General features: G+C 40.1%; 1 protein-coding gene across 1 annotated transcript in view; it reads right to left on the bottom strand.

Annotated features, from left to right (window-relative positions):
- LOC309590531 (BEN domain-containing protein 5) overlaps window positions 1–17,093 on the bottom strand; it is a gene marked incomplete at both ends in the record, with an annotated part of 962,813 nt that overhangs the window by 160,179 nt on the left and 785,541 nt on the right. The window contains one exon of the mRNA XM_082311814.1: window positions 962–1,073. Coding sequence (XP_082167940.1) covers window positions 962–1,073 — 112 coding nt within the window. The remainder of the gene's footprint in view (window positions 1–961; window positions 1,074–17,093) is intronic.

Here is a 17,093-nt window from a genome sequence, read left to right as displayed (position 1 = left end):
TTCTCTACAGGTATTACTACTAGCTGGAAGATAAAAATTCTAATTAAGATGTACTGGGAGAATCAGGAGTTAAATTAAAGAAGCTCTTATGCTATAGATGATGTAGCCAGGGGTAAGAATCCTCTTTCTTTATTAGTAAGGCAAACCACGTCCTTTTTCACAGTAGCAGAAGAAAAAAAAAAATTAGCAAAACTTCAGGGAATTAAAGATCCAAATGACATCTCCATAATGGGAAGTAAAAAGAAAGGACAAATACCAGGAATTCCATACAGAAAAAATAATCTATAAAATCTTCTCTTAGTTTTTTGGTAGTGATTTTTTCCTACTCATCTCCATCTTTGTTCAGCAGTTTTTCTTAGGTGCCACGTTCAATAATCCTTCTGTGCTTTGATGTCAAACATTCAATAGCTGTCTGCCTCCCTCCCACTCCTCTTCTCCATATTCTCTGCAATCTATCTCCTCTGATTAGCTAAGATTTCACCTTCAAGAACACCTCTGCTTCTTTGAGTAAGCATGAGTGTGTGCGTGTGTGTTTATATAATATTTGCAAATATCATCCCCCTCCTGCTCTGCACACTACATAGCAACCCCTGCCGGAGCTCTGGATTAAACATCAATGCCATTCAGTAATTCAATTTGGGGGGCCTGCTGTTTTGAATCCAGCTCAGGACATCACGAGAGCAGCTCGATTGAATTTAGGCCCTGCTTTCAGAATTATTCCATATTTAATCTGAGCTGAACTTCATTTCACTTGCTCTCTGCACTCTGATGCTTCCTGTGACAAAAGACACAAATGTTCCCTGATCTCATGCAGTGGGGGTGGTGTTTGCTTACTTCTCTTTTATTTTAGTTTGCCACTGGATTAAGCCACATCAGTTACTAGCATCTTGCACAACCCCGCAGCAGGAGAGAGTCGGTACATCAGCAAGTGGCTGTTCTGGCATCACCTTTGCCCACTCACCGGATTGTTGTACATCTCAATGATGAGCTGTTTCACTCCATGCAGCGTGGGATGAGCCCAAGGAGATGGATTTCCCCAGTGCCGGTTTAAATCAAACCCCATCAGGGAGCACCTGCACACACAAAAAAACACACACAAAGGACATATGTGGGCTGCAGCCTCTTCTGGCTTCAGCTGCAGAATTAGGGTATATTCTGCATCTTATGTATTTAAACAAGTTATTCTCATGGAAAAAACAAAGCAAATGGTCCTCCAAGGACAAAGAAAGCCTGCAGCAATGGCTACTTTTAGAAATAATATGAACAGCAGAGTATCGACAGGAACATCTTTGGTCATTCAGACTTCTTCCCCTCCACAACACATACACTCACTCTACCCTTTGCCTTTTGCCAGCTTGCCATGCTGGCACTGGAAGATCCTGCTTAGCCTTTGAGGTTCCCTTCTCTTCAGTGCTCTAGCCGGGGGTCTATAGCTATGAGGATGATTCATAAACTGCATCACCAGGCCTTTACGTTGCCCTCAGTCAGGCCTTGACTCAGCAAGCAGTTAAGAGCATTGAAATCAATGGCCATTAAGTATGCGCTTAAAGGATTTAAAGCATGAATGTAACTGTTCCACCAACCTAGGGCCTCAGTCTCTTCCCCTCCTGCAATTGCCTACACAAGTTAGCCAAACAAGACACTAAGTTAAAATGCTTATTGGCCATCAGATCTTGTGGGCGTTGAAGCATGTATGCCACCTTGGCTTCTCCTTCCTGCCCTGACTCACATCCCTCTCAATACGTTGTCTTGAGTTTGATTCTGCTGCTCCCAGTCCCGTGCAGTAATACCCCGTTCTTTGTGAAGTCCCATTGAAACTCAATGGGCTATTGGCAGAGTGAACACAGAAGAAATTAAAAAGCTGGAAGTGGCACAAGTAGGAAGGGGAAATCATGTCCCTTGCCTACTGCAGAGATCATCTAGACAATCTGTGGTCACTGATGCAAGCAGGGAGAGAAGTCCCTTCTGTCTTCTCAAGCTGAGCTTGGGACCAGTGGACCTTGGGTAGATCTTGCTCAGGAATTCTATGAAAGACCACACAAATAAAAAAAAGCCCAGGCAGAGATGCAACTTCCTCTATATTTAAAACAAACAAACAAAGAAAAAAAATCAACCTCGCTGCTAAGCGTTAAAGCTTCTTGAGAAAAAAAGAGCTTTCCTTGATCCCTGGTCTATTATGAGAATGTCTGTTCAGCCTTAATCTTTTAAACACACCTATGCAAACAATAGAGATTTACTCCAGTAGCGCTATACCTCGACAAAAATTCTAAGAATCTGACGACTGAAAAACATAAGTTTAATTGGCAAAAAGAAAGGAAAGTGCCTCACTTCTCTAACAGCTGAAGCAAATGATTGCATACTTCAAACCCAAATAAAAACTTAAGACAGAGAGGTGAAATGCTAAGAAAAGTGAGGAGATGAAACCGGAGGATTAAATTAATTTCCAAAAATGATGAAAGAATATTTTCCTGTGAACCAAAACATACAAAGTTAACGGGACATTCTTCTGTAAAAAGTCTTATGGGAAGCTAAGTAGGTAGGAGCTGCCTTGCTCCTTGACCTTAGACAACCCAACCATCAGGCTGTCTGGGAGTTCAAACACCCAACTGCCAGCTCTGCAACTCCATCTTTGCTGACTTGGTGTACAGACAAGCTGGATGGCTTGCTGTGGTGGAGAAAGCCACCTCCTTGTCTTGGTGGTCACTTGTCTGCTTGTCTAGAGAACAGATGGATTTACTTCTCTAGATACTCCAACAGCTACAATTCCACAACAACTCTGAAAGTTGTCTCCATCCAACTACAAAGCAAAATTCTATAAGATTCCTCTCTCTCTTTTTTTGTCTTCATGTAAACTCTCTCCACTCAGTTCTACTGAATCCTATCTTCTTTTGAATCCACAGACATTAATATAAAATCAGAAGTACTTCCAGAGACATAGGTGGAATTACACGGGGAGAAAACTGGTATGAGAGCAAAATGGTGGGAATGAGTTTTTCATTTAATGCAGAAACTGTGGTGATCATCGTGAGCCTTACTGTATTTTGGCACAGTTCCCAAGAAAACAGCATGCTCACTCTACAGGATAACTTTCTTAAGAGATCAGAACCTGAAATCATATCCCCTTATATGGTTAATGTGTCCCATTTACATTTTGGTTTAAGAATATTTAAAACTAATAATACTACAGAAAACAAGTATATTTTGATTCCATTATGTTCATCTCCAAAGCACATTGAAGTGGCCAAGCTACAGAGCACCAAAAGCAAATTTTAAATTCAAACATGTGTTGTCAATATTAAATTTGGGGTTTGGGACTTTTTAGATAACTATGTAAGTCATCTCTACAGGGAACAGAAGTAAGCAATATCAAATTTATGTAAGATACTAAAGCATTGTGATTTGCAATGTTTGAATTTGCCATGAATTTCTGGTTAGTGATGAATCTCATAGTTCATTTCAAGCAACAAGAACGGTTGAAAATAGTTGTCTTTACTTGAAAAAACTTTATGAACAGAAGGAATCAATGCTTGACAAACAAGTTATTCATTTGGGAAGCTCCTCTGAGCTCTATTTAATAGGAACCCAAATTAATTTCCAAATATCATTTAGTTAGTCTTTGATGTGGTATATCACATCTTTATCAATGTAAAAACAATTAATTAAATTTCTGATGTAGGCATTACTATTTCTTTCCAGTCTGGGAACAGTGTAAAATTTTCTTTTTTCCCCATGTTTTTAAGTCTTTTTTCTTTCCTTTTTGCCTAAAGACAAATTTGTATCTACCACATTCTCTCTTTATTCATCTGTTGAAAACTTGTCTCTCTAAGGAAACATCAAGTTGTGTTCCTTGGTACTTCAGATTTGATTATTGACTCTATTACATGTAGAACTGTCTCCCAAAGCTCACGTATATCAGGACATGACCAAAACATACGGTAAGAGTCTCCCACATGCCTATTACAGATCCTGCATTCATTATATTCTCTTGCTCCCAGATGATGTGATCTCCCTTGTGGCTAATACCTCCAATGCAAGAACTTGAACAGGATAACTTAAAAATTGCATCTTGCACTGCTTTTTAATTCCCTCTACCAATCTTAAACCAGCTCATTTCTAGTACACGTTGCTTGCTACTTCCATTGCTTAACTGTTTACCTTCTGCTTCAAGCACTGGGTAGGCAAAGTAGAATCATAGGTATACTCTGGAAACAGCAGCCCTACAATGGGAAACAACTGTCTTCCAATAGAATATGAGATCTTTCAATATTTAAGAACAGCTCTCTTATTCAGACTGCAAGTGCTGTCATTGGCTTCAGCACGGTTTCTCATGTGACCCAGATTTAGAAAGGGCCATCAAATCTGTCCTATACAGATTAGGTTTATTTTGTGCACTAAATAAACTAATGTGTTCAGTACAAAATCAACAACGGGAAAAACCCCTATATTATATCAAAGGACTGTTTAAGGATGATCTTTGAAAGGGGATATGGAGGAGAGCAAAACAGGAGACATTACAGACTCCAAGAGGTGCAAGGGAAGACAAAAGCAACTTCAGAATTAGTGAGGGTTGGAGCAGGTGAACATTTCCAGAGTAAGGTCACTGGAGAATACCCCATTCCATGAAGTTTAATGGACATGCCCATGAATGCTCTTATAAATGTGGCAGGTAATATTGACAAGGAATCAGATAAGAATGACATGCTGGCACAGCCTCTCATAGGTTAGAAAAAGTATAATCAGAAGTAGGTGAGCTTTCTACAGCAAGCAAAGTAGCAAACTGCTACTATTACCTGATTGTGGTCTTTATTCATACAGTGAAGACCTGGGTTGTGTGTCACGTACTCATTGCCGCCACAAAAAATGACATGTATGTAGTGTAAAATATTTAAGCCATTAACAATTGTTTGAATTTTGGATTATGCTTCTTAGGGTTTGCTAGATATACAGACCACATACTATGTTTCTGCTTTGTGATTGAATGTGCATTTAAATCAGGTTCTGTGATTATACTTGTTGAATTAGAATTTGCGTTTCACAAATGTTCTCCAGCCTTTTTCTACAATTTCTGTTTTCTATAAGTAGATAAATTTATTACAGTGTTTATAAATTTACATAAACACAGTGCAAATTCAGTCAAAGCAAATGAGTTTCAAAATTGAAATGGAAACTGAAACATTTTGCAGCATTCATCCCTCCCTACTTGGGAGACAGCCAGATCTCAAGAGGTTACCAGCTCAACTCAGTAAAACCAAAGATGTTCAGACCAGCATTCAGCTTCCTGGGCAATTATCTGGACAGAAACTCCTTGCCTCTGGGGGCTTAACTCATCACTGGTTTTAAGGATTTCTCATGTAGCTGCTTTAATGAAACCAACCTTGTCCCTTTCTAGAACTGAGGAAGGTTTAGTACCAGGGCCTATGCTGAGTTTATTTTTAGGGCTGCTTCCTATTCTTTCAAGTTGTGGCTCTTCTTTCTGGAACCTCCAAGTTACAGAAACCTCCAGGAACTCTGCCTTCCTTTCACTTCAGTTCTCCCTCCCCTGTTCGTTTTCCTACTATGTGAGTCTAAGTCTCTCACTAACAGACCCATTTCCACAAGGTGAGATATGGAGAATAATGGAGGAAAGGAGTTAAAGAAATCCTTTTTCATGGCATATGATTTATTACAAAGAGAACTCTACAGTCTTCCCTTCAGCTTTGTAAGGTCGTGTTGGTTCATTGGATCAGTACCAGGTGAATCTCCAGATAATACTGCACACAAAGCCAGGGAGTTCAAATCCACAAATGGCACTACCAACAGGGTTAGGATTTGAAATTGAAAAGGTAGTGGGGGGAGGGGGTGCACTCCCTTTTTTTTTTCTTCAGGCTTATTGCAATAAGAGTGGAGACAGAGGGTAATTGGTCTCTATTGTTGCACTTCTTCGAAGCAAGAGTTATAGCAAGAAACTGCTGTGAGACTGCAGCCTGCAATATCATGCAGGAAGAGCAGGTGTGCAGTATGAGAGAGTGAATACAACGGGAACACATGGAAGACTTGCTTCTTTTAATAAATATATCATTTTAAACCTGTTATATTGATGACATTTTTACAAATCAACTCTACACCTGCCATCGTTGAAGTCAGGGTCTTCATTAGCGTGCATTTCACTGGGTGCTTGGGGTTTGCGATTTATGCATTTGCCTGTTATTCATTAAAGAGGATTCATTCAAGCCCACATGTTCTAAGGCAATTAGGTAGCAAGACATCCTAATGCTCCAGCTACAGAGAATCCCCCCTCCCAACTCTCTCTCCCCCTCCCCAGCTTTCTGCATTTTTAATTTAGAGCTCTGGAAACCGTCACAAAGGCTATTTAACATAACCACTGCAGTGTGCTCCAGGCAGAACACAAGTGGCCATACAGAGCAGAACAGCATTAGCTCCCAGAGACCACATGGTGGAGTAGATGTTTACAGAATGAGCACTGCATGGTGTACTGACATAATTTTAAATAGTACATGACGGTTAAAGATGTGTTTCTCCATTTTCTGTGTAAACAATGTTAAATAAGAATAAACACAAAGGGATATTTTCTTCTTCTGATGAATACATGCATTTCTCAGAGCTGGTAATAGGCATTACAGACACATGCACCAAGGAGAACACGCATCCCCACCTGACACAGGCAGACTCCCTTCTCTGATCTTCAGGATATATCTCAATTCCAGTATTTGACTCTCCCTACACACCTCAGGTCCCCAGTAATGCCAGAAGGATTCCTGGGCATGAAGCAGAATGCTGGAAATAAAAACCCAGCCTGCAGTTAGGAGAATCACACCCTGTGAGTGTGTCTGGGATGTAAGACGGTAAGATCCTATCACTAGCATAGCTCATCCCTGTGGCTAGCATAAGGCTCATCTCCCCCTGCATATTTTCCTGCCCAGTGCCCAGTCCAATTTTCAGTTTTTCAAGGGACAGGGTTTCCAGCGCATCCCCTAGGAGGCAAGTCACAGTTCAGCAAAATTCTCTTACAGGAAGCTCATGTCTGGCCCCATGTGTGGATCTCTCCGAACGAATGCTCTGCAGGAGCAGGTCTCGTCTGTCCTGCCCCTGTAAGGTGTTCTTGGGACTCCCATTCCCAGCTGCACGCTGAGTCACACTAGCACATCAATCTTGCACACCCAGATGCTTTAACCAAGTTACTGAGAACACCTACAGAACTTCCATTTTAAAGCCTGATTCATTGTTTGGCCTTTTCAAAACCTAACGTATCATTGACTTAGTGAGAGGAACACAGCAGACAGCAGGTTTTTTCCAGCTTTTGGATCCCAAAAAATTTCCACTGCAGGCATTGACTCTTCGGAAATTTCACATACATAGACCATAATATAGTATTATATGAACTTTCTTTCCTGATGTAGTCCAAAAGCCACCTGCAACTCATGGATCACAAGCTGTAAACCACTGAGAAAGAGAATTTTAACTTCACATGTGCTTCATTTTCTGGACTCCCACCTCTGTGAGTGCTGTCAACAGGTCAAGCTCCTCTAGGCCCTCCACTTCCACACAATGCCCTAATCCTGTCTCCTTGCAAACCTCTCCCTTCAGACAGACAGACCTTCTTTAAACTATTTGTATTTCTCTGTCTTTCTGCATTCCTGGAGGTGGAGGCTGGGTGGAGATAAGGTAAATTTGTTGCAGCGGTTCACAGAAAACAGCTAATATACACGTAAGCGTTTCTGGAGACATGGCTCATCTTGAATTATACTTTTGTTCCCACTTCTGCCCCTCCTCAGACTATGCAATTAATCTGATACACAACACACCTCACAATTATTAATGAATACTCCAGCTGCTGTAGAATGACATTCCCCCACATTACAACATATATTTCATATACTTCTTGGCAGATGAAGCTGGCAGTCTTGCTTAACCTACTCACCTTCAGGCAAGAGGAAAGGACTGTCATGTTCCCTGTAGACCAGCATTAAATGAACACCCCCAAAAGATGGTTCAGCTCTTACTATCAGACCTATTACACACAGAAAGCTGCAGTCAAAGGAGCCAACCTTAATGTCACAAAGTTGATCTCTTAAAAGTTTGGATACGCCACAGCTGCACAGATGCATACAATCTTCATTCAGCCCTGTGTCTGTCATTATTATGACACAGCCTTTAACTACAGGAACACAGGGTGTTTTTCCACAGGGCTCTTGCTTTATTCTGTGCACAGGATCAACACTGTTCATTAATGAGCTGATTATTCAATATTTTGGCTTTTCCTTATTGTTCAATATGCAGCCCTAGGCTCCTGCTTACTGCATGCTACTCAAAGCCTGCTCTGAGGACAGAGCTATTCAGTTCTTCATGGCTTTTCTAAAGTGCTTAGCACTGCAGGAGACAACTGCTTTATAAACACTGATGGACTAATTTTCCTAACAGCACTGGTACAAGCGAGGATCACATTGTCCCCAATTCATAAAAGAGCAACTGGGACAAAAAGTGACTTACATAAGAGACACACACTAATTTGGGCCACCATATCTGAGAGGCCAAGGACAGGATTTTTGTTTAAGGGAACTTACATTTATATAGCATGTTACATGTTCAGCATCTAACTTACTTTGATTTGAGCTGAAGCTGACTGTACTCAAGGCTTCTCCAAATCTGACCCCAAAATGGCAATGTGAGTGGATAGAATATTAGAAACATCCAAGTTTATGGAATTAGGATAGTCAGAGGTTACTATAAAATGGTAAGACATTACTGGATCTCAAATGGGTTTTGGGTATTTTTCAGTTATACCGTCATTCAGCCATTTTGCTTGGCTTTGGATCCCAATACTGCTGTATTCAACTGTGTCTGAGAACCTGCTCTAATATGTGGTGGTTAGAGTTAGCACTGTACCTGATATTGCATTTACTCTCCTGACTGGGATTAAATGATTACTCCACTACATTACAGGGTACCAGACTATTTGCATCCAGAACGCCACTTATGCAAAGGCAGTGATGCTGCACACACATTCTCAATAAGTCATGCCAAAACTCAGCCAGAAGAAATTCATCTCCATCATCACAAAGGCCTTTTCCTCTTTGATATCCTGAAGCGACTGACTTGATACAAAAACTGTCAAGAAGGTGTGGGCTATTCTGATGAGAAAAGCAACACAGGACTGGCAAACTGCTGGCTGAGTACTAACTAGCAAGGCTTAACTGCCCAGCACCAGAGAGCACCACTGCTGGCTTCCTTTTATAACTATGTTTGCTAACAGGCTCTAACACACTTAGGTATTTCTCACTCCCATGCACAGCCAGAATACTGATTGTATTCCTGCATAGACTTGCCATGTCTGTAACTTGTTCAGCTTGCAAATGACTTTTTGGATACAAAAGTATCCATCTCTTTTGGGTTGGTGGGAGAGAAGGCCCCTTTTATTGTTTCTGCACAGCATTACTCAACCCATACACATTGCCTGCAAGCAGCCTACCCCTGCTTCATTAGTTAGCATGTGTAATTTTCATCAAAAGTTAAGAGTCAGGGATAGGTCCATTAGCCAGGCACTCCAATACAAAGTCCCTTTACCACTACTAAGTGAAAAATTTGCAATTGTATGGAAAGTCCTGAATGAAACCCCAGGTCTCGTAGTATTACAGGAGAGGGGAAAATGACCCAGTGGTGCACTCAGGGTGACAACATGAGACTGTTAACACCTCTTATGCAACCTAGGGAAAAATTGCAATGCCTCAGTTCTTACCTTGTAAAAATAATTATATTATCAACCCTCCATGGTGTTTTGAAAAGAAATATATGAAGGATTATGAAATACTTTGGTGCTACAGCGATGGGGATATATTAGGCTCTACAGATGGAGATGAAGTGATTTATGAAATCACGGAAATGTTTTCTGACAGACCCTGAATTTTGGTGAGGTTCGCTTCCAACAAGATTGCACTACTTCACATTTAACAAACACTTCTGAAATGCCTGTAAGAGCAATAAGATATCCCAGTCCATTTTATGAGAGACATTCTCTGAGGGTTTGGGTGGAGAAGGGGGATTGTGTGGGGTTGTTTTGTTATATCCGTGAACATTTCCTCTTGTTTCTTCCACCCCCAACCCCCTGTAACTAAAGATATTTTCCTCTCAAATGTCTCTTTATTCTCACTTTAATTTTCAAGGTCATCTGGCCCACTGGGTGTGTTACATGTTGTCTAATTAAAGAGAGAAGATTAACCTTATTCTCTTAGATTGTTTTAGTACCTGCCAGCTGACTACTCTGTATTAGCAAAGGGACAATGTGGCCAAGTCAGTTAAAAAAAACAAAACAAAACAAAACAAAACAAATCCCAAACCAAAACCCAAACAAAAAACACACCAAAAAACCAGACCATTTCATCTTTGGAAAGTCCACCAGAAACTCTAAGCATGATGCAAATGTTCTTCCCATAATCATTGCTATGATAAAATAACAAACATTTCATAGCAGAAATAATACGAGTGTCTTGTTTGTCACATAACATTTCAGAAGATGGCAGACAAGCTATAAAGCCCTGATCTGTCTCTGATTGCAATCAACAAAAAGCCCAGATGCTTTCAAAGGGAGTTAAATCAGGCTTAGATCTTTTCCAATCACTTGTTAATTTAAGGGGCAGAGTTTTACCATCTGAGCTTCACTGCGTGGTATTGCCTCAGCTCAAACAACACAGAGAAGGAGGAACTATTTGACAGTGTGGTGGTCTCTGTTCCATTACCAATTTCTACCTCAAATCACTTAGGCTTTATATTTTCCACGAATCACATCAGTTAAGCACGATATATGCCCTAGAAGGCAAGCTATCTGGCAAAGGTATATTTCTCATCATGCTCTATGACATATCCTCTTACTAACGCAAAACAACATATGAGGGGATTTGGTGCCATCACATGAGATATGGGTCAGTTGTCCGATACGGATGTTTGTCCGATGCAGAAGAATGGGAATGTAAAGCACTCAAACTGTGACTTCTATCAATCACTGCAATGCACCAGCAGAATGTGATTTGATACCAAGCCAAGCTGAAACTACACATTTTGATTCCGGAGCACTGAAACATCTCATTGCAATGAATAATGGTACAATGAAAGATTAGTTTGAGAATCCTGATGAGAATGTTAAATCTGAAAAATTTAAACTTTCAGGGATTCAGAGCATTTTCTTTTTTTTTGTGTTATTATCCCTCAAAAATAGGCACTTGGGTGTAAAAATGATCAGAAAAGCAATTTTTGTCTACTAGTTATTAGAAAAATTTATTATTATACCCTTTTCTGTGATGTATAGAAGAATGCAACAATTACTGAAGACATGTAACAGTTGAAGAAAGGAGGTGAGGATGAAACACCATGCCAAACTAAAATCTTCAGGTAACCGTTATACAGGCAGACCGGAAAAGAGTTCAGGTGGAAGCTGATCTTAGCATCCTTCTTATCCCACTCCATACATATAGCTTACTTAATCAAAAAGGCAGCTGTGTTGCCTAAACATTCATGAATGAAAGATTTCTTGTCAGTCCAGTTACTTGAATTAAACCTCCGATGCAGAACTGATCTTATTTTCTTATGTAATCCTTTGAGACATCATCCAATGTGAAATTATGACATGCCACTGGACTTGGCTTTATACATCTCTTCTCATCCTTAGATACTTCACTTTCAAACTTAACTGTGGAAGGCTGAGCGCTCCATAATTGTCAGAGTACACCCTTCAGTCTAACTGTATCTCTCTGGCATTATGGTCTGTATTATTTTTCTAGTGAACCCTCCTTTCAATCAGCCAGAAATTACTGATGAATATTAAAGCAGTAACATACATGGGTACATTAAAATCATGTAAGCAAATTGAAACAAAAGAGCTCGACCATATATTGGTTCACTGGCAACCTTGTCCATTGTCGCTCAAAAAGTATAGTGAATAGGTAGAGTACAATCCCAATATTACTTTAGCCAAGTTTTATAGGGAAAATTATATTTAGTCCAGTAGCACCTCTGAGAAGTTCTTACACCTGACACTGTCAGCACCACAAGTGCAGGAGTCAGCCTATGTCATCCTCTGTTGAGATGGTGAATGTTATACCTGTTCTCTTAAGCACATTACATGTGAAATGAAAGATACCATGGCAGTGGAAGGAAATTCAGTGCAAGGTCGTCTCATGGTTAGAAAATACAAATGCTTATGTGCTTCTGCATGCTGCAGCACTCAATATCTTCTGCTTTTCCATGCTGCTTGTTGTCAGAGTTCCACTTCCTCACCACATCTGCACTAGAGCAACAGAAGTGCTACTTTTCAGTCTGCCTTCTTAAGGAAAAAAGACTTTAATAACCATACTGATCATGTACAAAAGTGTGGTTTTGCCTGTCTGTCCTTCTCTACCTGTAACCCATCTAACTTTTAAACCCACTGGCCAATTTTTACTCAATTTCACAGAAAAGGACATAATGGTAAAGAGGCTTACATGTACATATAAAATGCGTGTGTGCATAAGGGAAAAAGGTCAGGCTCAGGGAGGTGCTGTTAAAGCTCTTTTGTAAATTCACCCAGGCCTGAGCTCTGCTCTTCATCTGGCTCCCTGTGCACCTCTAAATTGTTGAGAGATGAAGTACAGTGACATGGCAGTGCCATGAGAAGCGGTCCCCACAGACAATCAGCAATGTACAGATGTCAGAAAAACTGGAAGTTTGAGAGGAGTTTTTGGTGAGGTTTTGGCTCTTTGCTTGAAAGAGATTCCAGCAGATATGCCTGGCACTAGAAATCACTTCCTCCTGTCCCGGGATTCAGACTCCGCGCAGGAGAATGCTGCACTCATTTCAACGAAGGCTGTTACTTTAAGAGGGTTAAGCTCTACCATGTCCAGCTGAAAACAGAGAGGAATTTAGAGATCACAGCACATAACGTTCTAAAGCCTGTCCTCCAGCACCGGAGGGTGAAGATTTACCATTTGACTTGTCTCCTTTTAGTTAAAGGAAGCAAGGCTAATTAGGTCATGCTGTTTGTGCCTGTGCCTGTGTTACATTTCAGTAACTTTTTGGTCAACTGGTGAACTTCAATCAAATTTGACAATCACTTCAAAGATTTTCAGTTCCTGTAAGCTCTATGAATATAGGCAGGTAGGCAGAAGAGAAAGAGGGAGATCCTATGAACATCTCCACTGGAAAGATTATATAATGAAGTCAATCTTTATTAGGCAACAGAGAATCCACATGAGAGAAGAAAACCTCCCACATTATGACTTTTTATCCATGGAGATTTTCAAGACTTGACTCTAAAAAGCCCTAAGTAACCAACATAACACTGAAGTTAGCCCTGCTTTGAGAAGAGACTTGGACTGAAGACCTCCAGAGGTCTACATTAATCTCTTTTTCCTATAATTCTACAAAAGTCTCAAATATAGGGAAAGTTTCAATCACTGCTCATACCTTGGTAGACACCAGAGAACTCAGCTGTGGGGCAGCAGACTTCACAGGCTCATGGAATAACTTATTTTTCTTTATGCATATTTGCAGCCTCACACAGTTCAGCACCCTTGAGATAAAATCCTATAGCAAAAATGTACAATGAATGAGAACATATATGAGGGGGAAGTGGAGGAGCAAACAGATTTCAATTTCAAGCTTTCATGGCTTAGCATAAACAAACATGAAACAATTCATCCTCAGAATACAGAGGTGGGAGGGGGATGTTGACAGTGTCCTCTAGACACACAGGGAGACTGAGAACTAGGGAGCCTGGAGTGAAGAGAACATTTCAAAAACTGTTTAAAGCCTTCGGAAAGTTAGAAGCAAAGATGAAGCTTGCCTGATTCATGCACTGGGGCTGTAACGATTCTCTTCATACACTGCTACTCCCCAAATTGTCAAAAATAAGCCAGCTCTGTCAAATATTGCTTTCTCCTTAACAAAGACGACGTTTTAAAATCTCACTTAAATTCGGAATGGGTGAACAGATTTTTGAAAAATAAGAACAGTCTAATAACTTCTAGAGGAAGCCACAGAAATACCTTCTAAAGAACTCACACTGAGCTAAGTCTCTTTATAACCCTGCAAAGTCTATTTGAATTTTCTATTTTCCCCTCCTTTATTTTTCATAAATTCATCCTCTGCCCACATCCAAGCTGACAGGAGACTAGAACTCAAAATACTCATCTGAGATGGGGTCCCATTTCTACACCTTTTAGTTGACAGACAGTGCAGTGATCTTGTAGTGATTATGAAGTGATTAGGGAGATGGCTTGCTTCTGTTACAGATTCTTGTAGCCATTCACTTGAGCTGTAAATGGACAAAGTAAGTTCATCTTCCCAGCTGATTTGCCCATTAGCTTGCTGTTTCCCACAGTAGTAAAAGCAATGATCAGCTGCGTAGATTGTTGCTCAATGCTTTAGCACCTGCAGTGCCTCCCATTGTAAGTTTGTTTCAAAGCATCGCTGACAAAAACGAGTATCGCTAGTTCAGACTACACCCCTAAGCCTCTAAAACCACTGCTTCTGATAGGATGAAGCAAAGTGCCAGTCCTTGTTTTCTCAACTCATCCCACAATGTCATCTTCGTGGTGGGGTTCCGGCATCAGTCCCTTCAGCTATACTCTGCCCTGAGAAGTACTTCAATATTTGGCAGGCAAGACAGAAAACCATTCAACAGTCCTGATACCTGGTTTGTTCAAGCTAAGACTAAAATCTTAGGGGTGTGGCTTCCGCTGCGGACTGATTTAGTTCTTTGATTTTGGTAGTTAGTGCTCCCACCTTCAAGTATTTCTGAAGCAGACTCTTGTTCTTGCCTCCTGACAAAAAAAATGCAAAGCAACTTGTTTGTAAGGCTCATGAAATGGGATTACTGAAGGCACATAGAGAAAAGAGCAATTGACTACCTTCAAAATCAAACCATTCCTCTACATTGGCTTGACCTGAATGCCTGTCAAGAACATTGTACTATCCCTATCCGAAACTCACAAGGCAGAATTAATAAAATAAAACAAACATTGACAGTAGTGAAATGCGTCACACCCTGACCATGAATGTGCTTGAAAGAGAAGATGGAGGTAAGCAAATCTGAGGCTTACAAAATTAAGTGGCTCACCTGTAATGGAAGCACATGGAAAGAATAGTTTCATGGCCAGGAAAAGAGGAGATGAAAATGACTTTCTCCACTTCAAAAGAAAATTTATTGAAGCCCGGAAGACAAGAACAGAAACAAAGAAAAAAAACCAAAACAAAACAGCCCAGAAGAGCTCTGAAAATCCAATCTCTCCCATCAGCCTCTGGAAAATGGATAACCTATGCGTGGTATGATTGAATTTCTCTGTTTCATCACCCTAGTGGTAGCATCTTGTATGAAACTCTGGTTTATGAATTGAGTTTTGAGCGGGACCTGAGAGAGCAGGAGTTACACCAATCTAATCACGATGTGACAAACACATGCATCAAAATGTTGCATTGTCAAGATCCAGAAGCCACTTAATTCCAGAAAGATTTTAAAGTTGAGAAAGCAGTTTTGGCAACAGGATTAGCAATTATGAGAAGGAAGATGAACATCCAGGTAGAGGAAGATAAAGCCATTTTTTTTTTTTTTTTCAAAACATCCTTTCAAAAATTAGGCCATGTTCCTACATGGTTTCTGACTAACTTCTCACACAAATCTCTTTTTTGTTCAAATGAAGAACACAGGTGCCACCTTCCATTTAGTCCATCTATTTTCTGAACATATGATAATAATGGAACAAAAGATACATGAACCGAGATAAACAACAGGACAGCAAAACCCATAAAACCCATAGGATAAAACACCACACAACATTCTGAGCAAAACATCCCAACAAAGCAGGTTAAATACAAAAATAACATGCTAATGTCACTGCCACACAGCAAAGAAACATGCTAATGCCACTGCCACACATGAAAGAAAGCAAGATTCATGAGACTGCTTTGTAATGGCTCCTAAACAAAAGCAGGGCACAGAAATTGTCCATGATTATCAATAACATGAGAGCAAATCGGAAAGCATGTGCATTTAAGAGAGATGACATCAAATGCTTCCTTCAAAAGAAAAAGAACATCACAATCACTTTGTATTTCCCTGGTCTCAGCTTGCATTTCCTATCTAAATACTGAAGATAGCTTCACAGGATAAGTACAGATTAGCAAAATATTCAAGGTGATTGAATGGATTAGTATTATTGTTTAGCACAATGCAAGGTGATAGAAAAATCCACAGAAAAGAAAGATGCGATATCTGGACAGCCACTTGAAATTATGCAGCTCACATGCTGCATTTTTACATTTTTTGTAACATCATCAAGTGTCACAGTAGATGCCTTGAAAACAATTCCAACTAAAGAGTGAGATTTAAAGCTGGGGATCTTGAGCAACAGGTGGAACAAAAATTCCTGAGTAAACTGCTATCTTGTTTGTCACACAAATAGAAAATCCATATGTTAGTGCCAGAGGCAAAAATAACGTGTTCTAACACACTACACATAACAAAAAAATCTGAAGAAACATTTGTCTGTAGGAGAGGGGAAAAAAAAGGATAAAAAAGAATTTAAATGTATCTAGAAAAGTCCAAATTATCTTAAGAGGAATTCATCCTGCATTAAATCCCAGTCAGGTAGAAAGGATAAATGCATGGCATCCTCACCATTCCGGCTATTGTAATAATGTCCAGCAGCTTGCTCTCTCTGTTTTCCCCACCTCATAAAGATCCACGCTTTAGTTATAGGTTTACTAATGTGTTGTGTTCCCCTTAGGTCGCAAGAATGCAATACCTTATCAAACGGATAAACTATTTCATGGCATGACATGGCCATTTTGTTTATTTCTAGGTATCCAACATCAATAGAGTGAAGCTCAGGTCAAACTATGAACAATTCCACATAACCTGTAATTAGGGATAGAGATTTTTGCATTCAGACATTACAATTCTACGCAGCTTTCTTGGTTTCCAGAACGAAAGACTTTGTACTTCAAGAGCTAAATCAAATCCCCTAAAATTCAGACATCTATGGTTTGCTTTTCACTGAAGTTCTTGGAGCATTTCACAAATATTAATGAAATGTCCTCCAATGCTTCAGTGAGGCAGGTGCATAGTGTTA

The sequence above is a fragment of the Platalea leucorodia genome (genome assembly GCF_965183815.1).
Source record: "Platalea leucorodia genome assembly, chromosome: 5".
Taxonomy (NCBI): domain Eukaryota; kingdom Metazoa; phylum Chordata; class Aves; order Pelecaniformes; family Threskiornithidae; genus Platalea; species Platalea leucorodia.
Note: the sequence above shows the minus strand (reverse complement) of the source record. Positions and strands in the feature narration are given on the sequence as shown.